Consider the following 26,856-nt stretch of genomic DNA (forward strand, 5'->3'; position numbering starts at 1 on the left):
ATAGCAAAGTTAACTTCAGCTCAACTTGAGAAAAAAAGAATTAAAAAAATTTTTTTTAAATGGTTGGGGTGGAGCTTCAAGTCACACTTCTCTAGATACTTCTTTAAGTTTCTTCTAAAATGACAAGACTTGGCTGAAATCAACCATGTTGCTTAAGCTACCTTGAATTAACGCCAGGATTAAAAAAGTAAAGCCACCTCTCCTCAGTTAAATACTTCCGTTGTTAACACAGTGTGTAACAATGAGAAAGAAAAAAAAATACACGAGATTTGACCTTACTTCACTCACAAAGCAGCTGAATGTGCTAAGCCAGCATCTGGTTATCTGGGGGTCTATACTAACTGAGGAACTGAAGAAGAATCCTAACTGATAGCTTTTATAAGAACTGAAATGTCTGACTAAAAATCATGAGTTGCATTTTGAAGTAACTTTTCTGAAAGGCCATTATTCAAATAAAATGTAGAAAGTTCTAAATGGTTACAAATGGAATATCAGTTGGATTCTGAAGGAGTACTATCAATATTTGATAGAAGGATTCTTGCACATCAGGCTTGTCGGTATGGCTCAATGAAACCCCTGTTTATCTGGGACAGCCTGAGAAGAGCAACACTCTTCTTCACACCATCAGCCAGTGGGGCCTTATTTAATCCTCAGGTCTGCTAGGCATTCTGGGAAACACAGGATGCCGACAAAAGTGGACACAGGGCCATTGGTACCTGAGGAGATGGCCCGTGGGCACTATAAGCACAGTGTTCTGAGACATTTCATTTCAGAGCTTATTAGACGATTCCAGACACTCGAGGTCAAAGGCTGAAGAGAGGAGCACAGGCAAAGAAACATCTATTTGTATTTGGCGTTCTGCTATACCATCAAGTAAGCCATTTTCTGAGCAGTATGGGTATAAATGATGGAGGGAAAAAGATCAATATGAAGGCATATCCTGGGTAGCCAAGTGCAAGAAAGTTACTGATTTTGAGGAAAATATAGTTTGCTACAACATGGGGGAATGTGAATGAAAAAACTCATTCAGCATGTATACTTTGATTATTGTCTTTTTACAGCTGGACGACGTGGTAGGCTTCTTTATGCCACATGACTAGAAGACTGGGAGCTCCACTCTGCATGAAGCATATCTGATTTGAAAGGAAAGCTGGACAGATATTACATGTTGTTTGTAGGTCCCTCAAACACCCCCTGGGACATACAATAATGACTTTTTAACTACATTGTGGGATGTTATTCCTTATAACACGGGAGTCTGGGGATGAGGTGGACAGTGAACACTAAGCATGTGACTTTCAACTTGGATGAAAAAGCTGTGATTCCAGTAGAAAGTGGAGGGTAGAGCTGGACTGAGTGATATGAACCCTTTGACAACTGTCAGTAGAGAAATGACTAGGTATGTGGAAGGATTTAAGATCCTAAGATCCAGCAAAAATGTCAATGATGTGTCATATTCTGATATGCAACTTACGATATTTTAGAGGAAAATCCAAGCCAAAGAGCCACCCATAAACTCAAATAGGCAGAAGGCCAGGCAATTGTAAATAATGTGATATCAGATCACATATCGCATTCATCAGGCACACTACACCCTGAATCCTTCTACTGGTTCTTAGACAGACAGTGGACACTTGGAATAAAAGAGGTCTCTTCACCCCAAATATAATGAGGTCAACTGATCAACTGGTTGACTTTCCTTTGGTAGAATAAACAACAAAGGAATCTCCTGGGGATTCTCAAGTGAAATCCACTGGTGTTACATTCTAAGGCCCAAAAAGGCCACCGTTGGTAGAAAAAGCAACGAGCCCCACCCCAGAGCCAAACACCCTAGACTCCAACCCCCAGGGGGCATACTCACCAGCCTCTCGGGTCGTGTTTCGGCTTGTTGGCTTGGGTGGAGGGATGGGGGCCTGCTTACCGGGCGCCTTGGTAATTTTTTTAATAGGAGGCACTTCGTCACCCTTGGGGCTGACCCCGGCGGCAGCCCCTTTTGGAGGCACAGGTGTTTTTTTGGGCTTAGGTTTGGGTTTAGGTTTAGGAAGAGCTGGAGGAGATGGAACAGGAGCTGCCGGTGTTTCAGAGTGGTTTTCAGTGTTCTCTACAAATGAGAAAGTGAACAGAAGCAGACTGATACAGACACACACCATATAAATAGAAGGAGCAAGACATATGGCGACAGTGTTACAAACACATGGCTGCTTGGCCCTTCGGAACCAGCGTGGTGTGCCACAGCAGGGAGAGCACAGGCCGGGGGAACAGAGGATCAAATGTGCACAGGATGAAGGCCAAACTGGGTGCATTATCAGGGTCCACAAATCATTCCTGCGATCAAACAGGGTCGCACAAGTTACTTTGATGAAGTTATTTGAGGACGAGTGTCAATATCCACCATCAGGGGCCGACACCAGCCATGAGTCAGTGGCTGCTGGATATGGGCCTTGGCAGGAGTGCTAAATTTAAATTTAACAATACTGAAGGACGCTGAGAGTAGCAGGTCAGCGCACTGTGCATAACGCCGGGAGGACTAACAGCGAGGCAGTGACTGGACTCCGTTACTTTCATACCCTTGGTGCAGGGACTTTCTCTCAGGAGAACTCACGCCCCACCAACAGGAAAGGGATTTGAGTGCTGTCTCAAATTATGGCCAAAAATCAATCATATTCCATGCTAAGGAAGACCCTGTAGACTCTTCTCCAGGAAGCACAGTGCACTGATGAATAAACTGTTTTCTACCATTAAAATTTTCTTAGGCTCTCACAGTGCACAAGGGCAGCTTCCTGTTTTCCAGTAACTTCCTCTGACCTTTTCAAACAGTATCACAACTCCAGGTACAAAGGGTGCACAGTCCCCCAAAATACCACACTGGTTTTGCAATGTAAACACAAGTAACAATTTTGAAAAGACAAGGGCTGAAACTCATTAAAAAAAATTCATACCGAAGAACAGAAGCCTTTCACAAGACTTTGCCTAACTGGAGGAGAAACAGTCTGTCTCTCGTTATGAGAAGCGGAGACACTGAATGTTCATTCATGTACTCACATCCGTATTGTTTCTAATGGTGGCTGATCGAAATTAAAATACAGTTCTGGTCCAAAGAGCTAAGCAGCATCTCTTTAAAAATGGAGCACAATTAAAAAAACAAACAAACATCGGACAGTGTTAAGATAAGACTACTAAGCCTCGACTGGATCTAATCTCCCATTACTGAATGACCAGAAAGGGTGTGATTTTCAGAATGCATTACATTTTATTAGTATTTCTTTTGTTTCAGTTCTCACTGTAGTGAGTGCAAGTGAGAACTGCCATTTTTTTGACTGTATCCCTCAATCCACATAGATAACTAACATAAGAATGATCCAAGTTATAGTATGTAATCAATAAAGCTTTTATTTTCCCCTAGCCGTGAAGCCCACCACAGTCCCCTCCTGCCCCTAAACTTACTAGTATTTATGGTCTGAGTTGCTTGTTCAGTATTTACCGGAGGCTATTTTGTATGTGTGCCTTTCTGGTTACATACTGTATCTTTTTAACTAAGTGGTGAGTCTCCTAACCTCCCTGGTCTGAACTGGAAGGCCACTGAGTCACAAATGTCAATTAGGTTAGAGAACAATAGAAGCTGATGCCAAAGATAAATCATTTCATTTTAACATAAAACATATAAACCTATGTTGATCTGTCAGTCTTTATGATGTGGGGCAAATACCTCTCTCTGTGGCTCTCTGTAGGATCAGACAGCTGCATACGCACAGAGATCAAGCCCGATGATACCGTCCAACGTGAGAACCCACCAGACTCACCTGCACCACCAGGAACCCCAATTTTCTTTCCTGCTATAAACCCTCACAGGTCTTAGCCTGTCCTCACAGGCCTATCACTGAGCTCTTTCTTCTTTCAGTCTAAGGTTTCAAATTCTAAAGCTGCCTCCCAAAGAATGCAGTTTCTGGGCTTGGGAGGGAGGACGTGTTCACTCTGTGGCAGTTGGGAGTGACAATCCCAACTAGGGGAAAAGTGAACATGCTGTGTGCAAGCTCCTGGCATTTGTGGACAAGGACCACCCACAGCCCCATCCTCTGTGACCTCTACCAATGCTGTGTGTGTTTGCCCAAGAGCCGATACTTATGCCTACTCTGTGGAGAACCCTAGGTGGGTGTGTGTGTCCCTGTGTGCCAACAGTATGCTCTTCTGACTAAATTATAAATTCCTCTTGTCGAAAATGTCACATCCCATTAAACACATGGCTTTAAACACGAGTCTATTCAATGAATGCGACTGGCCGATGGTTACCATCACCACACTGGTAGAAAACAAACTCTCTACTTGTATCTGAGAGGTAATGAATGAAGCCTTTATATTTTTCAGTACCATAGGACCTGAAGATATGACATAAACTGATGGCGTCTATGAGTACTATCTTCTCAAAAGAAGGTTAAGGAAGGGCTGTCTAATCATGCTGGGCTAACACAGATACAATGCTTTAAAACAGTACATCTGGGGGTGCCTGGGTGGCTCAGTGGGTTAAAGCCTCTGCCTCTGGCTCAGGTCATGATCTCAGGATCCTGGGATCGAGCCCCGCATCGGGCTCTCTGCTCAGCAGGGAGCCTGCTTCCTCCTCTCTCTCTGCCTGCTTGTGATCTGTCAGATGAATAAATAAAATCTTAAAAAAACAAACAAACAAACAAAACAGTACGTCTGGAGGATAGCTGTTTCCTATACAATGGCTCCTTCCATCAGGTCAACACTTAGAACTAAATGGAGAGCAGCGCGTGGCCCTCGCTTTGCCAGGAGAGCACCTCTGCCCCAATTCTTCTCCTTCACCTGACTACCTCCTTGTCTCCTTCAGATCTCAGTTTGGAAATATCCACTTCTAAGAACGAAATTTGGTCCCCACTGCAAGCTTTCCTGGCTCCATGTGCTCAGGCCTTCCATACTTTGAATCTTGCTTGGCGATAGCCTGTTTGCATGCTGGGTCCCGCAGGCCACGATCTGTTTGAAGTCAAAGACCATTTCTGACTCACCACTCTTCTCCTGGCCCCAGCAAATCCTACCCATGGAAGGACTTCATTATTATTTGTGAAACAAACGCATGTAAGTCACTTGTTACTTCATGGAAAGCTTGCTGTAACACCTCAATAGATAGAATATCAAATAATTTTCAGATTTCTTAGATTTAATACCAATGCATGTATCACAGATTGCAGATCAGCTTTTCTTATATATTCAAAGGCACTTCCTGAGAAGGAATAATGGGAGACTGGAAGCCCTGAAGGTTTTAAGGGAAAAGTCTCTACTGGTAGGCAGAGGAGGTCCCAGACCACTGCCCCAACTTTGGAGGCCAGTGTCGTCTGGAGCCCCAGGAACCCGCAAGGGTTGTAGGTGGAACCTGCACATGGTGCAGTGTACGCGCATCTGCCATTTGTTCTGTTTTCTTTGACGCCAATGGTTCTGTTATTAAAGTACTGACATATTACCTTACAAAGAGGTATAGGCATTTGGGAGTTTAAGGGTTTGAGATACGGTTTTGTAAACATAAGCAATAAACAGATGAAATAACGCTCTTGGATAAATTGGCTTAATTGTGAAAGGAAAGGGAGGATTTCACCCCCTGAAAGAGAATTAAGAACACCCAAAGGGTTAATTAAGAACATGGGATTGCGGATTTGCTTGCCGGCAAGACCATGAAAGGGGCAGAAGTAAAAGTGAATCTTGGGCTGTTTTTGGAATTTAACGGTGTCTTCCCAGAGAAATAAGTGCTTGTCTTTGTTTATGAGGTATTTTTTTTTAAGATTTTATTTATTTATTTGACAGACAGAGATCACAAGTAGGCAGAGAGGCAGGCAGAGAGAGAGGAGGAAGCAGGCTCCCCGCGGAGCAGAGAGCCCGACATGGGGCTCGATCCCAGGACCCTGGGGTCATGATCTGAGTGAAAGGCAGAGGCTTTAACCCACTGAGCCACCCAGGCGCCCCTATGAGGTATTTCCTATTTCCCATTATACTGCATACTGTCTGAGGTCTGAAAGACACTCTGCTGACGCTCAGTAAGTGGCTTCCCCACCAAATGCTTGCCCTCACTCTGAGTGTGGCTGTGCCAGGTGCGCCATTCCTGCCGTCAGAGGGAGGCTTTGCTGCCATACTGGTGGTGTGACAGTAGGTCCGGCATTCCATCTTTTGACACACCCACCAGCCAAGCAAGATGCTATCTTACGTCTCATTTGACCAAAAAGAACCAAATGTACTAATTCCAAGTAAAGAATAAGAAAACAAAAACACCTCTCAAATATCCATGGACCTATGACTATGAGGTCTCCCATCTTTTTAGAACATCAAGTCTGCTGGTTTCATTAGCATAAAACTGTCAGCAACTTTTTATTAAGCTGATAAGGGGAAAACTTCCTTTGAAGCTTGGCCAGTCCACTGACTGACATCCCACATGGACCAGGCAAGCATTAATGATGGCACTATTGTGTAACGAAGGGTGTGATTCTTGAATATGAAAAGGCTGTACCAGGGACAAGCCTCAGATGGGTCTGAAATTTAACAGTTTGGGTGAGACAGGACAGTTGGACTTAAAAACAAAACAAAACAAAAACAACAAAATCACTAATTGCCTGAATACTTTCAAATTAATCCCACTGAAATCTATTTAGGTCTCTTTTCTTTTTATGTTCCAGGAATATGATTGTTAAAAATGTTAGCTAATTTCTTGTAGTCAGTAAGATTAACCAGTCCTTCAATAGAACAAGACCAAGTAAAGCCCCATGAATACTATACTTAATACTGAATAAATAAAGCAAAATAATAAATTTCTAACAGATTGTTCATAAAGACTTCTAAAATTTTTACAGGCGAATATATATGCAACTAGGGGGTTATAGACTTCCAGAGGACGATTTTAAGTTACAGTGTCTGTCAAGTGCTCTTTTGTTTTCTTTGTCTTTAGAGGACTTGGGTCAAGAACAGAGGAAGAGAAGTTTGCTTTCAGCACTTTCTAAGAATTCTCACAATGCCTACAGAACATAAGCTAGGTCTGAAAATTTTTGCCATCCAACTCAGAGGCAGACATTACAGAACAGGAAATAGTCTGTTTCCTGAGGAGTCATTTCTACACTGCATGGGATCATCTAGAATTTTCCAACAAATCCTTACTTTGTATGGGTTTCAATTCTGATTTGCTTTAAGTAAAAGGTTTGGAGGTTCCTGCACGTGACAGAAGTCTTGGGGGGGTTGTAATCAATCAATCAATCAGTGACCAGGAACTTGTAAAATGTTTTGAGAGGTCCTTGATAGACACAGATTTTGCAAGTAACTTAATTGACCATAGCATATTCATTCTAGAAACCAAGGTCTTTAAAGAAGACTTTGGGGAATGGCATAATTGCCCCTGGCATATTTTGAAACTTCCAACTGCACAGACAAATCATGAAGCTGAGGCTGTGGTCAATACAGCAACCAAAGTCTCCCGCATCTCTGTCAACTGTCCCTCTCTCAGAAAGGTGTAGAATCTGGATTAGAACCTACAATATCAGGGGTATGGATGCCATCAGCCAAGCTCCCACTATTGGAGAGAAGAGGCTGGGCGGGAAGAGCCAGCTTCCTTTTGATACTCCTCCATCCCTCTACATTGACATGCTCACAAAGGTCACTTCTAAGCAGTAGAAGATTTTCAGACTGGTGGCATTTTTTTTCTAAAAATAAGAGAAAATCCTGAGGGAAAGCTCCTGAGGAAAGGATAATATTCCCAGCTATCTCTAATGACTGAAGAGGCTATCTGCTGATTACTGTTAATTAATGCTTCCAAGTAAAAAATTAAAGGATATACTCATAAAACGGATGAATCTACTTGAGAAAACCACTCTACTGCTCTTCACTCCTTGTAATTTCTCTCTTCTTTGTATTTGCAAACCTCTTCCCTAACTGGTCTTAAGAGTCACTATTTGGAGCCTAAGACCTGATTCTCAATGTTGAGTTGTATTGATGTAAAAGAATATGGAGTTTCTCTTGATTTTACCTTTCTTATCTTCTGCCTTTTCCTCCAGAGGTGGCGCCTTTTCAGCTACAGAGCCATTACCTTCTTCAGATTTTACTACATTTTCCTCTCGGGTAGATTCCTCTCCGATGGGTATCATGTGCCCGTTTGAATTTTCAAAGTTAACTGTTACATCTCCATCTAAAATGGGGAAAGAAACACCTAGATGTCTAACTTGATGGCTTTCTTAAAACCCAGTTTTCCAGCTACTAGGACTGTAGGGTTTGGGTTCATGTTTCAGACCCTGGGAACCAAATACATCCGACACCATTTCACCATGTTTTACTTAATAATTCATTCCAATGAAAGAGCTAGAAAATCCTTAGTCTTGAGGAAAAGCAGCAATGGAGGGGATATCCCCGTGCCCTTTTGGGACAGTAGGGATTATTATCCTAATTATACAATATCCTGGGCAACGGAACCCTTTTCTCTTCTTGTACTTAGGCTTTGTTGAAGTCAGTATTAGGAGTCTCTCTGTCATTCACAAACTGAATGGTAAAAGGAGAAATCTGAAAAATGAAATAAACATTTTAACAAGCAGTGAAAACACAAGGTGAATATAAACACACAAATAACATGAAATGTAATTTGACATACAAATGCTTAGAAGGAGGATATGAAAATTTACAACCATCTCTGTCTTACATGATTGCATCTGTCATATGGTAACTTTACACAGGAATGTTAATAACTGTCACTCTGTATTCAGGAAAAGATGGTAGCGAGAATAATTTTATTTTCATTTTCTTGTTGATGGACATATTAAAATGTACTCAGGTAATTGTTACATATAACAGACCAAAAACCTTTAATGTGGCCTAATAATAATCTGGAAACATTAGAGAAAAAAATGTGGGAAAAAAGTAATTACAGAGGAACTTTTAAAAAAATCACAAGTGAGAATAAAATTTCTAGTATGTTACCTAAATCAGAAATAACTAAATTTAATCCCTGAATTTCATAATTTTTAGAAGTTTCTAAAGTGAATGAGATTTTACATAAACTCTTAATTCAGTGATGTTCGAAAAGAGCAACCCTAGATCATATCTGGAACATTTTAAGAGGCTTTGATAATAATAACAATAAATAATAATAACGAGTTGAAGTTTTGACTTTGCAAAATTCAAGAAATGCATGATCAGACTATTTTTATGCAGTCTTTGATTAATCTTATTTTGGCAATCATTATAAATAAAAAAGAGGTCATCTCTCAAATTTCCATTAAATATGATTGAACTGCTTTGGCTAAACATGAAATCCATTGGCCTTGTTCATAAAAACAGGCATGACATTTTAATAAGAAAAATATGTATCATGGAATTTTGTCATGCTCAAAATGAAAAATGTATTGCTGAGCCATACAACTTCCAAGTACCTATAATCTGATTCCCTTATAAAATAAAATAGATGATAATTGAGGGCAATGCCATTATAAATCTTAACTATTTCAATAAAACTAAGGTAATACTTTTTAATGAGTATAGGTCAAACCAAAGGGAAACCAAAAGATTCTTAATTCTTATTATTAGATCCCAAGGAATTTGCTATTAAAAACAAGGGAGGGGAGACACAATGCAATGTCCAGATATTAGACACAGGAAAACTGAAAGCTAATGGAAGAATGGAAAATTCCAAATGAAATAGAAAACCATTTCTTTATATATATATTAAAAAAGAAAAAAACCTCAATTTTTAGGCAACCCAAATATAAATTTATCTCTGGTTATCCCGTCTTTAGTTGATAACAAAAACACACTGAAGTCATGTTAACGTGACTTATTACATTATATTAATTATATTTTAATCCTTATTATGCTAAAATTCTTCAGTAGGTTAAATAACTTATTTTAAAATCTAGAACCAAAAAGCTAGAGAGAAAATTAAATAGTCATGGTACAATAAGAAACTGGATTTTCACATAATAGAGTCAACAATGTAGAAAGATACTTACTTACTTTGAGGTCTGAAATAATGCTAGCCCCTATGAAAATAATGGTAGAAAAAGGAGACCGATACGTGATAAATATAAATTGAAGAATAAAACAGAGAACTGAAGTTATTAATAATTAATTGGTGTGTGCATTGAAAAAGTTTTCTCATTTTGTGCATAATGGTTGAGTCAAAACAAGCTGAGTCCTTGATATAGTTTATGTATGTAAGTAAAAAGCACACACACCTGCCAGCAAAGGAGAGCAGGGGGAGATGCTGAGGTTCTAAGGAACAGGAGCCCTCGCGTGCAAAGGAAAAAGACAGCTCAGGCAGGGTGGTAGGCTTCAAGTGAACAAGAGATAAAGCACACACAGACATCAGTGGTGAAACAAGGAGCAGGAAAGTGTTTGGGGGCCTCCCCTCTTTCTGGTCAAATGTGTGTGGCTGGGATATAGTTAACAAAAACAAAGAGATGAGGAGAAAGTCGTGTGTGACCACACAGTGAGTGACTCATCAGAAGGTTAAAACATACACCGTGGGAGAGAGAGAAAGGAGGCTACACAGCAGGCAGGAACATCTTCATGCCCTCCTGTTAAAGCTAAGGGAAAAGATGGAAGGAAAGAATCAGAAAGTAAGGAATGAACTTGGAGTAGACCTGGAAATTCTCAAGAGAGAAGACCAATTGTTGAACGTTTAGATGGGAGTTAGAGGTCAGTGTAAAAAAGATGACCTAAAAGGAATATTAATAAAAGCTGGGAGTGAGGGTATAGGGCGGGATGGGATGAGGTCAATCCCAGGGTAGCTGGAGGAATGGAAAAAGTCTATCTGGCTCCCGAATAAAGGATATAATTGACAGTAACTGTCAAGAGCGAAGGCAAGGTCAGGAAGATCAAGGCAAAGATTGCACCTTTGCTGGCAGAAGACAGGAGGTTGTCACCAAACACAGCAGCTTCCAGTCTCTGGATAGAGCTGAAAACAGACCGAAATTCTCAAGATAATTGTTTTTGGAGAAATGACAGAAAACTTTTCTCCAGCCCCTGGCTGAAAAGGGGAAAGACTCTATTTACAATAGGCATCACCAGGAACTTTCAAGGATTAGGTCATTTCTGTAGTTCCATACAGGGACCATGAAAAAGACAGAAAGTAAAATTCAGTGATTTAGGACTTCCCTAAACATTAAATCTGTTACATTATGTTTAGGTGAAAAATTGTTTTGTTTTTATGTTTTAAAACTTTTAATGTTCAGTCTGCGGAAGTTACCAAAAGGTCAACTAGAGTCAGAATTCTGGGAAGTAAGCATCAGAAACTGTAACCCATCAAGTAAATAGTTTAACAGATTAGGCAGAACAAGAACCAATCAGTACTAAGCATTTCTTTAAGTTGCCCATTGTCACTTGTTTTTAGAAAAAACGAGCTCTTGTCTAGCTATAATTTTTAATTAGGTAAAAAAAGGGTCTTTAAATCTCTATCTTTCATACTCATTAAACAATTTCAACAATAAATTTTCACATTTTTCCTATCTTTAAACAATTTCCAAATAAATGATACCAAACAATTGCACTGGCCCACCCAGGAGGTGACTGCTCGGAAAGGTGATTACTCAGTGGATCTGTAATTTCTCTCCTGCCTCCAGAGAGATTAGGGGAGAGACTAATTTTGATGCTGCAAGCCCACCCTCCATGAACAAAAAGTTAGGGGTGTGCACTTTTTTTTAATCTTTAAAAGTCCCAGACAGAAAATAAATAGCTTCACAGTAATAGAAAATTAAAGAAGACATAAAGTTCATTCATAAAAGAGAATGAAAAAAATATAATAGGCCAGAGATTGAAATAAAATGCCTAAATTGGGAGGGCTCAAGAAAAATGGCATTATTCACTCTAGATTTCTCTATATTCTTAGAAACAGCAGTAAAATAGTAAAGCATTTCCAACCCTCACTCTACAATTATTGAGATGTTGGAAAAAGTGTGTCATTTGGATTTATAAATAGTGAATTCCAAAAGGTGTTCTTTGCAAAGAACATTTACCAGGAAAAGAATTCTGTGATTTTAATTCCGAATTAATAGCACCGTATTTGTTCCCTTAAAAATACAATAATACTGGGGCACCTGGGTGGCTCAGTGGGTTAAAGCCTCTGCTTTCGGCTCAGATCATGATCCCAGGGTTCTGGGATCGAGCCCTACATCGGGCTCTCCGGCTCTCCGGCTCTCCGCTCTGCAGGAAGCCTGCTTCCTCCTCTCTCTGCCTGCCTCTCTGTCTACTTGTGATCTCTGTCTGTCAAGTAAATAAATAAAATCTTAAAAAAAAAAAAAGTACAGTAATACTACTTTATCCCAGTAAATGTCCAGGGGGTGGGGCAAGGGAAGGCATGAGGTAAATCAACAATTTTGCAACAAAAATTTCCTTTAGTTTTAAGAGTAGGGGGAGCAATGAAAATTATTTGGTATTACTTATTTGGTGGAATAACCAATCTTGGTGTCTTCTTCTGAGGGTCTATCTTGGTTTCTATGTAAGCCTTGTCTTTTTAAGCAAGATTCCCTCTTGCAAGGATACGGAAAAAGGGGGAAGAAGATTAGGGGTAGGGAAAACAAAATGCTTAGAAATAATAATTGTTAGTGAAAAGGTGAAAGGCATTTAGATTCAAAGAAATGAAAAGAGAACAATACTAGGGAAATTACTTGAGAGAATGCATAAAGCAGATTAATTTAATTTGTCCATTTGTGCCTTATTGATTGTACATTTGATTGTATTACTAAATAACAAGAACAAAAGATAAGTTTACTACTTTTTTCTCCTTTTTCTTTTCCTGGTAGGCTTATGAAACCAAAAGGCAAGAGCCAAGTAACAACATTGCATTTACTCAAACAACTGAGTTAACCTGTATAGAAAGAAGGAAGCTTCAGAACAGAAGAGGAGTCATATAAGCATTTGTATCTTATCTGTATCTTCAGCCCATACCTTTATAGAGCTTCAGGGTTAGTGGCAGATAGCGAAGGACTTGCCAAAAAGGTCACTGAATTCCTTTTCTAGAAAACCTTAGATTCTCTGTAGCCCACATAGGCATTCTGAATTAAAGCAAGATTTTCAGAGTGCTGTACTCACTGCTTTATCTCCCAAAGACCATGATCAACTTAAATTCCAAAAGAAAATGAAAGAAAGACCAAAGAATAAAGGATCGAGTTACTTTAAATGTATGATTAATTTCCTCACCTTGATCAGGCAACTCCTTAAGAACTCCCCTTCTTATCAGCTCCTCTCTACTTTGTCTTGTGGATATCTTCCTTTCTAATACTTTTAAAAAGAATAAGCATAAGTAAGAATCAAGTCATTGCTTAAAATAATTATGAAAAACATTTCAAGTAGAACTGAGCACATTTATTCTGTTCATCCGAGGGCTCAATCCCCAGTTTTTTGAGTTGTCTAAGCAAAACTCATGGTTGGAGTCAACAGAACTCAAACAAGAGCAAAGGACGGCAGCCAGTGCTCTGAAACCCAGCCTCTGCGCCTGATCCTTCCAATGATGATGTTTGGCCAAGAAACCAGACACATTATTTCATATCTGCTATAGAGCACAAAGATTACTTCTCACTTTGAAATATTCCTTTTTATAGGCATTCTAAAACACAGGCCTCAATGAATATGCAATGTATACAAAGGATACTTATGCTTACATTGAAACCAAACAGACAGACAAATGTTCAGGAGATATTCAGGTAACTCATCTGAATCCCAGAGAAAAGGGACTATTTTCCAGTGTTCTCTCTCTCACACCATCTATCACAAAAGTCCAACACATAAGCTTTCTGTAACTCTTTTCCTTGCCATACTTAAAAGGTCTAGCATGTTCTGGTATATCCCCCAACAGATCCCAAGGCAGGAAGACAGAGTGAATTCATGCTTTCATGGGCATGTCAAGTGCCCATGAATGAGATGGGAATCTTAACAATGCCTCTTTCTTCTTCTGGAAGAATTTAAATTCCTGCTACAAGTTCAGAATGGTGCTTAGGAGCTTAGGGTGGGACTTTGATAGCATTCACCTTATATAAATGTCATATTAGTTTCCTGAGTCCTGCATGTCTAACTCTACTCCCCACTTTGAGGGGCCAAGGTGGTGTGTAAAATTAATATCATCTACTAATCCTCTGAGCCAACACTGTCCAAAGGGTGTTCTGGAAACTTCTCTTCCCTCTAGATAACCTGTTGGAAAAAGCATCTTGATACAGCAGAAAGGGGCCACAGAAAGGGCCTAGGTCTCTTTAGGGAGAAAGAAAGGCACATTGGTGGAGACTGGGTAGACATAGCAGGACTGGATTCTGATTCTCCCCACAATTCCCATTTCTGGCCTCAGAATTTGCAAATTCTAGAGCCACATGTACAATCATTTCAAGATCTAAACTAAACCCCATTATCCCAGGCCCTGCCCCGGCACATACAGACAGTGCTTATAATAACCCTAACAACCTGCTTTTGGGGGTGCTCCAGGCAGTCTGAAGCAAGGACACTTTGAAGACAGAGAGGGTTAAAAAAGGGTGTGCCTTGGGCCGAGAGCTTTGTATGAAGCACCTGAAAGTCTTCAGTAAAGGCATGAACCCCAGAGTCCCAAAGCTTAGTTTCTTTTGAAGATTTTGAAATATTTTTTTTTTCCTTTTCTGACAACTAGTAATTGTATATTCCCCCTTTTATCTTGGTTGCCAGAAAGGTCAGAGTAACATTTGATATTAACATAGATTTCATATGGCAATTCATGGATGATATTTTCCTCCTTTTTAGAGATCTGACTTCATTTGTATTTAATTTCTAGCATACGTGCTCTTTGTTCTCGGTTTTGCCCAACACATTTTGTGGATAGAATAGAATGGAGGGGCGCCTGGGTGGCTCAGTGGGTTAAAGCCTCTGCCTTTGGCCCAGGTCATGATCTCAGGGTCCTGGGATCAAGCCCTGCATCCGGCTCTCTGCTCAGCGGGGAGCCTGCTTCCCCCCTCTCTCCGCCTGCTTCTGCCTACTTGTGATCTGTCTGTCAAATAAATAAAATCTTTAAGCAAACAAACAAACAAAAGAATAGAATGGAAACAAACAAGAAGATGAATAAATGAATGAGTGGATGAACAAATGGTCAAAAGAATGATAATTAACACCCTCTTGGTTCAAACGGATACATACACGGAACCTTCCCCTCTTCCTTTAATTGCCACCCACCCCCCACTATGCCCTCCTTCCAGAAGCAAGGAGACACAGCTCACTTAAACACTGGTTTCAATGGACAAAGTTAACTGGGTGTGGGGGGCCAGCCAGAGCTGTTCTTCTAGGTAAAAAGAGAGCTGTTACTTAAAGATAGCTTCTATTTGTCCAAGCTTTTGTCCAAGAGAAGAGAACTCCTGTCAGCACAGGGAACCAAACAACACCCCCAACGACACCATGGGAGGCTGTGAACGCTGTGCCGGAGGCTCAGAAAGACACTGACCACTGCCTTCAGTGGTCGCTAAAGGACACCTCACCCAGCTCCAATAGTGTGCGATCTTCTCTCATTAATCAAGGCCATCTTCTCTCATTAATCAAGGCCATTCGGTGACCTCTGCTTTGGGCGTCTTTAAAAGCTTTCACTCTTGCACACAAAAAACTGTCTGAAAGCCTAGAACAAATCTCGTTTTCATTTCTGCCTTTCCAATACAGATCCTAGAGAGGGGATGCTTCAGTTTTCGCTTTAAGATTTCTGTTGCTTTAAGTCTAACTTAATCCCAGTTAAAAAATCCCTCCTCTTTCTTCCTTGTAAATTCTGGAGCTCCCAAGCAGTAGCCTGGCTTCTTGCCAGGAATCAAAACCCACAGATCTGTTCTTTGCTCTACCTCTTATAAATGGGTTCTGATAGGAAAATGCGCTGGCGATTTGTTTGGTCTTTGGCTGTGCAGGTCTTTAATACATAGTGCAGATAACTGTGTCCCGGGCCAATGAGAACAAACGGCAGGCGACTGAGAATGGAAAGTATGTTGCCGGGGCACCAAGTTCCAACCACCGTTCTCCCAGAAGAACAAGTATCACACTCTTCATCTTTTAAAATATTTGCCTCATGTTTACATAGTGTCTGTATGTTTGCAGAGCACATTCACTGGACACTTTTTCATGGGCTTGGAAGTGTTCTGCGCTGGAATGAATCGGAGAGGTCATTTTCGTCCAACAGGGCTGCACAAACAGGAGTCATTTCAGGAACATTCCCAAGATGGGCTCACTTGCTTGAAAACATTCAGAGGCAGGATGGCTTCCTCTAGACATCTGTCACCCTTATTCCTAGGAATGTATTCTTCCTAAGGAGTCAGAGCCACACTCCCTGTGACTTCGGCAGTTAATCAAGTCCACGGCCCCCATAGCTCTAGAGTAAAGTTAAGTCCTTTGTGATGGGGAAACAGCGTGAGTTAGGTCTGTGCTCACTGAGAGCAAAGCGGGTCATTAAAGCCTCCTAGAATCTGATGTCCAGTATCCAACCAGCTGCTCTTTGACCCTGAAGTTCACACTAATCAGTGCAACAACAGCAATAATGTTGGGGGGCTCCCCTTCACAATTACTGCTGGGGAAGAGACTTAGTGGGGGCACAGATCACTGGACGCAGCAGCCAGGTCTCACCATGGGCAGTACTGTTCCCAGGTGAGTAAATAGCTCATGGTGGCTCACTTTCATCCCAAGCAAAAAAAGCATGTATGGTTTTTACACGAAGATCAAGCAAACCCATGATTTCTGTTTTGCTCCCAGGACTGGGGGAGTTAAAGTTCCGACAGTTCACTTGTGATTATAACAGCATGTATTTTTCTGAAAAGTGAAGGATGCCCTGTGCCCCCATTTTCCTGCCTTCATGCTTATACTCTGGCTTTTCAAATATGTGAAAGGGACCGATCTTTCAAAAGCATCCAATGGCTGTCCATCTTGCTTTGAATACTATTTCTACTCCTTGGCATGGTCTCCGCAATGCCCCCCAGAAGCTGCCCCCACACGATGCCCCTTCCCCCCGTGGATTCTTCCCTAACAGTTCCCTCCTGGCTCTCTCTGCTCCAGCCCTGCCAGCTCTGCTGCTTGTCACCTGACATAAGGAGCAAGCCCCCATGTGATGGCCTCTGTCCTTACCAGGATGGGCTCTCCCCAGATCCCCACGCGGCTCAGTCCACCACTTCCTTCAACTCTCTGCTCAAAGGTCACCTTATTAGAAATCCCTTCCTCACACACCCACGTAGAATGGCGTGTTCCTCTTTTCGTCTTTATCCATCTTATCCTGCAAAATACATCATCCCCTCCTGAAACGGGACCTGGTTCTTAAGTATGGTGTCGAAGAGAACCGAAATTCTTGTTTTATTTACTGCTGTTTTCCCAACAGTGCCTTGCAGGTTGTTAGAAATTGTATGTGTGTTACTACATAAATGGGTAAAAGAAAATGGGCTGATGATGCTAACGGTCTTGTTTTCTGCCCCTTCTCCACCTCCGGCCTAGGAGAAAGCAAGTGAGGCCTGTGGCAAAACTCAATGAACAGGAGCCTTCTGTTTTCTCCCTCCTCCACTTGGCCGGGCCTGCCAAAGGGAAAATCCTGAGCTCTCCAGCTCATCTGAAAAAGTCTCTGTGCTCTGAAGAAGGAAGGCTATAGTGTGTAGAGGACCGACAGCAGCCAACTAACAGGGTGTAGCACACGACTCGGCTCATCATAAATTTTCAATGATTTATGATGTCCTTCTGGGCGTGGAGCCTGCATTCAGGAGAGGAGGCTGGGGCATATGCCACAGCTCCTTGTCCTGGATGCCCGGCCAGGATTTTATAGTACTCTGGAAGTATCGGTAAGAGTAAATCTTGCAGTCAACAAGCCACTTGTGTTTTCTTTTGGCGGGGAAAGAGAGTCCTAATTCTCAATTCTAACACTGTTTAATGATGGAACAAAACAGAAGAGCAGTTAGACTATGAAATAAGCACACCGTGCTATCTTCTTGGTTCTGAGGACTGAATGGCCTTACTGTACAACTGCGACAGGAACAGAGAACTGCTTGTCTTGTGTTGCAAGTGTTCTATAAGAGCCCGGCTTTGCTTTACCTCTCCTCAATAGCAGTTACAGAAAACAGCAGGGCAAAAAAAGGGGCTCCTTTTTAAGACCCTTCAAGAAAGCGTAGCGAAGTCCTTTAAGGAAACCACCGCCAAAATGCCACCCAAGGAGACACTTGGAAAAACTTCCCAAACAGCTCGAGAACATAAGGCAGTGAAATAAAGCCAAAGTCCCCCACTAAAAATACTCAGGGGTCTGGCCATTTTCGTTTTGATCCGTGTCTCTCCCCTACTTAAAAATCTGACACATTACGGAAAAAGCCCAACCCCTCGGAGCCATGGCCAGGCTTCACAACTGGTCCCAGTGGACCATTTTCCCCCTCCCTCTTTTTTTTTTATTTATTTATTTATTTATTTATTTGACAGAGAGAGATCACAAGTAGGCAGAGAGGCAGACAGAGAGAGAGGAGGAAGCAGGCTCCCTGCGGAGCAGAGAGCCCGATGCGGGGCTCGATCCCAGGACCCTGAGATCATGACCTGAGCCGAAGGCAGCGGCCTAATCCACTGAGCCACCCAGGCGCCCCCCCCTCCCTCTTGTTCATGCTTTTCCACAAGCTCAGTGTTGAAGCCCAACCTTACTCTTACTTCTCACCATTTCCTAAACACTTCCTGTACCTCCTCAGCTCTGTTCCTGCAGTGTTTCTTTCTCCCTTTTTCCTAGAATCATACCTTTGCCATCTCCCCATCTCTGGTGAAATCCTCCTCTAATCCAAAGACCGCTTCCGACAGCGCCCCCTGCAGGACGATGTCACCATTCAGGCTGGCTAGAGTCAATGATAGCAGTGTTCCTAAGGCCCTTTGAAGTAACTTTTCTGTGCCTCAGCTTTTTTATCTACAGAATGGGAGAACTGACACCTGAGTGGCTCAGTCAGTTAAGCATCTGCCTTCAGCTCAGGTCATGATCCCAGGGTACTGGGATCAAGTTTCACATCAGGCTCCGTGCTCAGTGGGGAGCCTGCTTCTCCCTCCGCCTCCGCCTGCCACTCCCCCTGCTTGTGCTCTCCCTTTCTGACAAATAAATAACATCTTTAAAATGGGAGAATGACTCACTGCTACCTTTTCTGGTTCTTTTGGAGTTCAAATGTGTTACAAAGCTCAAGTGCTTAGACCAGTATAGCTAAAATCTAGAAAGCACTGAATAAATGTTAGCTATTACTATTATTTCTAGTTACAGCCATTCTTTTTCATTGCTACATGTGTACATAACTGAATATTCACATGACTCGAAGCCCTATGAGAGATGTCTTGTTTGTCATTTTATCCCCATGTTGCCCGAAATAATATATTACATTAAGTATTTGGTTTTGTTTTTTGAGGGGAGGGAGGGAAGGCATGTCTAGCACTCTTTCCTAATCTTCTCTACTTTTTCTAGAAACAGCCCTCCTGATAGTTAGCCTTTGAGGCACCACCTTCCTCCTCATTCACAGTCCATGCCACAAGTGTGAAGCTAACCTCACCCTCAGGCCCGAGGGCCCCCAGGCTTATCCAGTCGGAGCCTCATATCTTCCCGGCCTTGGTGACTGGTTCAGAGACGGGCTGTGCCCAAGCTGCACCAATGACAACCAGCCCAAGAATTTCTGGAACAACAGGAAAAGAAGGCTTTCTCTTTCTTCTGTATCTGTTAAAACTAGCTGCATATGAGCCTAGAGCTGCAAGTAGTCATTTTGCCTCCATAAAAGGAAAGTCTAACTTAAAAGAAAAAAAAAAAAGCCAATACTGAGGAACAGAGGCTCAAAGAAGAAGACAGATTCTTAATCTTAGCTTTGAAGCACCTAGATCCCGCCAAACCTAAAAGCTGTTTGGCCCTGGGCTTTTCACTTACATGAACCAACAAATTCCCCATTTACTTTAGTCTATTACTATTCATCAGCAGTAAAGAGCTTTTACTTTTGAAGAGCCAAAAAAGCTGCTGCACAGATGTTTCTTTAAAGCAAATTTTCTTCCAGAAGAGGCCAAAAGTTCTCTAGATTTTCAAGGCAGAAATATGAAAGAACTACAAGGGACTTCTTTATCCCCCAAGAGTTTAAAACTTGAGCAGACTTTAAAAAAGAGGAAGATGGTGAGATCTACATCCCCTCCCCTTCTTGGGAAATTCGGTGTCACAACTTTCTTCAGAAACCTGATAGTAATCATCCATTTATTTGATGCTTAGGTCGCATTTTTTTTTAAATTTTATTTATTTATTTGACAGACAGAGATTGCAACTAGTCAGAGAGGCAGGCAGGGAGAGAGAAGAGGAAGCAGGCTCCCTGGTGAGCAGAGAGCCCGATGTGGGGCCCGATCCCAGGACCCTGGGATCATGACCTGAGCTGAAGGCAGAGGCTTTAACCCACTGAGCCACCCAGGCGCCCCGGTCGCATTTTAATATTTATTTTCTTATCACGCTTCCCAGTATTCCTGAAAGACAGGCTAAGCAATTCTTTTTAGTTCCCTAGAACAGATAAGGATATCGAGACCCTCGAAGGGAAACACATTTTCCAATTCCATATGCAGAATCTGGTTGAACCCAAATGTGTCCAGACAAAGCCTACTGCTTCCATACTCCAGACTGAGTTGATAATTACAAAGATTGCAACTTTCCCACAAGTATAATGCTTTCCAATTTCCCTTCAAGACATGAGGTAGAAAAACTTATTTTGAAAGATTTTATTTATTTATGTGACAGAGAGAGACACAGAAAGAGAGGAAACATAAGCAGGGGGAGTGGGAGAGGGAGAACCAGGTTTCCCGCCAAGCAGGGAGCCGGATGTGCGGCGCGATCCCAGGATCCTGGGATCATGACCTAAGCTGAAGGCAGACGCTTAACAACTGAGCGACCCAGGCGCCCCTAGAAAAACTTTCTGAAGTTGATTTTAAATGAGCAAATTTTAGATGGTAGTACCTTCTCATAGTTCAAATTATAAAAGGATACAGTAAAAACTCTCACTTCCACCCCATCTCCCACCTATTCAAATTGAACCCCACTTGTACTTCATATGCATATAACCACTTTTATTAGTGTCTCCTGTACCCGTCCAAACTTTCTTAAGCAAATCCAAATATTCATTTTAATTATTCTCTTTTTTATACCCAAGGTACGCTGTTTTACAAATTGTTCAGCAAGAGTGCCTGGGTGGCTCAGGTTAGGTGTTTGCCTTCTGCTAAGGTCACGATTCCAGGGTCCTGGGATTGGGCCCCTGTTGGGCTCACTGCTCAGTGGAGAGCCTGCTTCTCCCTCTCTCCCCACTGCCTGCTTGTGCTCTCTGGTTCTCTCTCTTGCTCGCTCTTGCTCTATCTCAAATAAATAAATAAAATCTTTAAAACAAACAAACAAAACAAATTGTTCAGCACAATGATTTTTTTTTAACACTTTATGTAGTATATTTAAAATTTCAGGTAAGGGGGTGACAGACGAAGGCCAGGTCAGGGAGAGAGAGGGGATGATCTTTGCCTTGTACAAACAGCAGTAGCTAAAGTCATTGCTGTTTCCAGAGAAGGCAAGCTGGGAACAGCCATGGCAAGTCAACTCAAGGGACTCAGGGATTTTGTTCCCAAGGGATAAGGTTTAGGACTAGAACAATGAGTAAGTCCCTGATCCCACATGGGCCAGGAAGCACAAGTAATCTCAGGAGAGTAATCAGAGGCCAGGATCTGTGAGCTACGTGAAACACTGCTTGTCTTTTCTTCCAGTGTGACTCTCAAAAACACATGACAAACACAAATGTTCAAGACAGGTGCTTTTGCATGCATCCTGTGTGTTTCCATTTCTTGTTTCTTCATGTTAAAAGATAGTAAACCCAAAACAGGGTGAGACCACAAAAGGGACATAAGTTTGAAATAAAGAAAATGAGAACCATCCTTAGAACAATTAATTCTAACTTCACAGTAAGAACAAGCTAGAGACTTGATAGAAAAATGAATCTCTGCTCTACATGATGAAGAGGTTTTGTAAACTAGGAGATTATTAACAATACCCATTAGAGAGCCTGAACTCCTAATTCTGAGGCTCTTCTCCTTGATCTGCTTCAAGACAGTCTTACACATTTCAGAGACTCAGCAACGTGGACTTAGATGAGATCCTATCTCATTTTATCGCTGATCAGACAGCCAAATGGTAGGCAAGAGTTGCTGGGAAAGAGACCTTAGTGATACTAAACTACCCTCAATTAAGACATTCTCAGTTATCTAAACATCAAATTCAACTGTGCAGGATTAAAGGCATCTGAAATTATTCATACTTTAGGCCAAAATTTTTTGAAGTCATTAATGTGTAATCTTTAAAAGCCTATTTTTATTTAGTGAATCTAGAAATATGTCATAAAATATCACAACTCAAACCAATAGGTGTGAGTAACCCACCAGAGTTAGTAAGGAGATTGAGTAAGCATTTCTGCAAATTCATATTTACTTATTTCATATACATACCTCATCACAGTAGGGTTTTTTTTTTTTAAGATTTTATTTATTTATTTGACAGAGAGATAGAACAAGTGGACAGAGTGGCAGGCAGAGGGGAGAGGGCACCACTGAGCAGGGAGCCCAATTCGGGGCTTGATCCCAGGACCCTGGGATCATGGCCTGAGCCAAAGGCAGCCACATAATTGACTGAGCCACCCAGGCATCCCCAGACTGGATTTTTTTGTAATTAAAAAAATTTTTTTCTTTAAAACTTATTTATTTATTTGAGAGAGAGATAATGAGCGAGGGGAGGGACAGAGGAAGAGGAAGAGAGAGAATCCTATGCCGACCTTGTGCTGAGTCAAAGCGCAGAGCCCAACTCAGGGCTTGAACTCACAAACCAAGATTGTGACCCGAGACAACATCAAGAGTAAGATGCTCAACCAACTGTGCCACCCAGGGACCCCCAAAGATTAGCTTTCTTCTTCTTCTTCTTCTTTTTTTGTTTAAACATTTTATTTATTTATTTGACAGAGATCACAAGTAGGCAGAGAGGCAGGCAGAGAGAGAGAGAGAGAGAGAGGGAGAGAGAGAGAGAGAGGAGGAAGCAGGCTCCCCATGGAGCAGAGAGCCCAATGTGGGGCTCCATCCCAGGACCCTGAGATCATGACCTGCGCTGAAGGCAGAGACTTTAACCTACTGAGCCACCCAGGCGCCCAGATTAGTTTTCTTAAACAACCTACGTGTCCACTGATAGATGAATAGATGAAGGTGGTGTATGTATAGGCACATACACACAAATGGAATATTACTCAGCCATAAAAAAGGGATTCAATCTCGCCATTTATAACAACATGGACAGACCTGGGGGGTATGATGCTAAGTGAAATAAGTCAGGCAGAGAAAAACAAATGCCATATGATTTCACTTATATGCGGAATCTAAAAAACAAAACAAACAAAAGAACAAACAAACAAAGCAGAAACAGACTCATAAACACAGAGAACAAATTGGTGGTTACCAGACAGATAAGGGTAGGAGGATGGGCTAAGTGGTGAAAGGAAGTGGAAGATACAAGCTTCCAGTTATGGAATGAAGAAGTCACCATTCATGGTATTGTAAGAGCACTGTACCACGACAGACAGTAGCTGTGGTGTGCACAGTATAACGTACAGATTTGTCAAATCACCATGTTGTACACCTGCGACTAATGTAAACTGCATGGCAATTATACTTCAATTTAAAACAAAAAAAACACAAGAAGAAAAAAATTCTTGGAAAGCTGGTATTAACTTTCTTGGATTAATTTTTTAAAAAGTTTTATTATGCATTTTAAAACATTCTTCCTCCTCTACCCACCATCTTGCCTATCTAATAGAATGTATGATATTTGTAAAGAACAGTATTCTTTGGCAAAACTGGTCCAGACCCAGAATAAACCAGGAGGTATAAATGATACCTGGTTACTGTTTGACCCTGCAGTGAGAGGACCAAGGGTGATTTTACCAACGTTTTTATTTTCTAAGACAAAACACCAAAAAATAACGAGCGCTTAGCGAAATGTATCTTTTTATTGTAATTAAAAGTAGAACATTTAAAATTTCACAGCAGGGGCACCTGCGTGGCTCAGTGGGTTAGGCCTCTGCCTTCGGCTCAGGTCATGGTCTCAGGGTTCTGGGATTGAGCCCCATATCAGCAGGGAGCCTGCTTCCTCCTCTCTCTGCCTGCCTCTCCACCTACTTGTGATCTCTCTCTGTCAAATAAATAAATAAATTCTTAAAATTTCACAGCAATGTTAAGTTTCCACTGGGACATAATGCTACCTTTCAGGAGTCTCCCTATCTACTCTGTTTCCAAATTTCTGATTATTAAGGTGGAAAGAGGGTCTCATCATTCTTGAAAAAGCTAGAAAACAGAAAATGGATCAGGATGTATATATTCTGGCCCTTTTGAAAATACATCTTGAGCTCAAATCCAGACATTGCAACCTATTTATTTTTTAAGTTTTCTAAAAAGATTTTATTTATTTGACAGAGAGTGAAAGAGAGAGCCAGAGAACACAAGTGGGGAAACGGCAGAGGGAGCAGGAGAAGCAGGCTCTGTGCTGAGCAGGGAGCCCGATGTGGGGCTCGATCCCAGGACCCTGGGATCATGACCTGAGCCGAAGGCAGAAGCTTAACTGACTGAGCCCCCCAGGAGCCCCTCCACCACAATTTTTAAAATAAATTAAATTGTAAGACATGTTTAGACTACATTAATGCTAAGAGCCATTTATTGAAGATAAAAAATAGATGAGAACGTATTTTCAAAGAATTTTAACCACAGTGATATTTACTGTGTTTACTAAGTGTTCTTCAGGATCTCATCTTCTCTCCAGCCATGCTTTTTATTCTCTTATATTTCTCCCATAGCCTCTCCTGCCTGCCTTTTAATAGGTACTAAGTAAACACTTAGACTTTGGACTAAAGAAAACCTCAAGAGCATCTGTTTCAAAACCTGGAGAGTCTGGGTTTGGAAAAGTAGGTGAAAAAAACTTAGCACAAAAATGTTATAAGCCTCAATGAGCAAACTCTTTTCACTTGACATAAAGAAGTAAGAATTAAGACTGCAATTTACAGTCCAAGTGGGAAACAAATCAGGAAAATACAGAAGCCAAAAAACAGTCACTTTCCAGGACTTAGCCCTTAGTGATAAAGACCGGATTCGTATCACAGGATGAAAAAAATCAAAACAAAACCACAATGGGAAATAATATGCAAAGGAAATAAAATAATGGACTTTCCTGACTCGGTTCTCTGACCCAGGCCAGAAAGAGTTCTGTAGCACCTTTAAAAAGTATTTCACAAGTGGCACTACTCCAAAGGAAAATGAAATTAGGAAATTATCCACCCAAATAAAGTTTATAAACAGATCATCTCTTAAAGCAATACAAGCGATGTCTCCTGGCAGCGGAAGACTTTTTTATCAAGAGGTCAGTGGGAACATTGTTTCTCTCCTCCACATCTTCCCCAGGAATTAAATGTAGCAAAGAGAAAAAAAAAAAAGAAATGCAAGCTAACAATTCTATATTCCATTCTAGTGGGTGTGATTCCTTAAAATAATGTCACTTACAATCAGAAATCAGTAATGTCCATAGCTCACTTGAGAAGGTTTGCACAGAATGCTCAGTGAAAATGCCTTACTTATCTGAGCTCACTTGCCCTAGCAAAGCCTACCTCCCACTGGGAAAGGCTGCAGGCCTGAGATCCTAGTCTGTTTTATGGCTCAACAAATTTGACCCCAAAGCTCAGCTTGGATTAAACAAACAATGTTGCATTTTCTAGAATGGACAGAAGGCAAGGGAATATCCTCCACTCCATTTAGAAATAAGATTTTTCTGGTTTCTATGTATCTAAAGAAGGTGGGTCCTAATGGTTTGCCCATTCATTGTGCAGTGGTAATTTAAACCCATGATGGAAGGTTTTCCTATTTAAGAAACCACTAATTTCTACTATGAAAAATATACAAAAAGTTACCACTTACATTACTCTTTCCCATAAGTGGGTGTGATCCCTAGAATAGATCTAAAATGAATAATAAATGCTCCATAAATAAAAAGGTGGGGCCTTAATGATTCTTTCCATCTATACGCGGGAAGAGTGAAAGAAAACAATTCATTCTACTGGGAGAAAAAGAAGAGGAATATTTAGTCTCCTTCATTTCTTATGCATAGAGAGGAAATTTGTTTTAATGCCATTACATGTCTTTAGGAAAACAGAAAAAAAGAATTTCAGAAAAAGTATGTATGATAAAATGACTGTATGTTCTCTCTCTTATCCACAGAATTTTTAGCACTTATTTGGTCTAATTAGGTTCACTTGAAAAACGGGTACAAAAATGACTGAACTAAAACACAACCCATTCTCCTTTTCATGTCAATGATGCCCTCACATCGACCTTTTAAAGGCTATTGCCATACAGAACAGACAGTAACAGTTACTTAAGTTCATTATCCATTCATGAGGGAATGGGTCCCTAGCCTGTCCATTAAATTTGGTGAAATATTAATTTTGTCTATTTTGGCTTTTCAATTCTTTTTTTTTTAAAGATTTTATTTATTTATTTGAGAAAGAGAGAGAAAATGAGAGAGACAGAGCATGAGAAGGGGAAGGGTTAGAGGGAGAAGCAGACTCCCTGCCGAGCTGGGAGCCCAACGTGGGACTCGATTCCGGGACTCCAGGATCATGACCTGAGCCGAAGGCAGTCGCTTAACCAACTGAGTCACTCAGGTGCCCACTGGCTTCTTAATTCTTTAAGGCCCTTAAGTAGCTCTCAATGATATGAACACAAAGAAAGAACTGAAAACTGGTATAATTGCCCCCCCCCCATTCCAGCACTTTCCAAATCACAATCACATGCAAACACCATGTATATGGACTAGAGTAAGGCATATCAAGAACCCCTCATTAATTAATTCAT

At 41.3% G+C, this 26,856-nt stretch overlaps 1 protein-coding gene across 7 annotated transcripts in view; it reads right to left on the reverse strand.

Moving 5' to 3' along the window:
• Nucleotides 1-26,856, reverse strand: part of PHACTR2 (phosphatase and actin regulator 2) — a 272,375-nt gene that overhangs the window by 52,849 nt on the left and 192,670 nt on the right. For 5 of the 7 annotated variants that reach the window (XR_006818296.1, XM_046004726.1, XM_046004729.1 and 2 more), the window contains exons 3-5: nucleotides 13,165-13,245; nucleotides 8,009-8,167; nucleotides 1,862-2,101 (exon numbers count right to left, since the gene is read on the reverse strand). Coding sequence is in view for 6 of the 7 variants with exons in the window: in XM_046004726.1 (XP_045860682.1) it covers nucleotides 1,862-2,101; nucleotides 8,009-8,167; nucleotides 13,165-13,245 (480 nt within the window). In the remaining variant the exon portion in view is untranslated. The remainder of the gene's footprint in view (nucleotides 1-1,861; nucleotides 2,102-8,008; nucleotides 8,168-13,164; nucleotides 13,246-26,856) is intronic. The other 2 variants (XM_046004731.1, XM_046004732.1) reach the window with 1 other exon arrangement.

Source organism: Meles meles, chromosome 5 (genome assembly GCF_922984935.1).
Source record: "Meles meles chromosome 5, mMelMel3.1 paternal haplotype, whole genome shotgun sequence".
Classification (NCBI taxonomy): Eukaryota; Metazoa; Chordata; class Mammalia; order Carnivora; family Mustelidae; genus Meles; species Meles meles.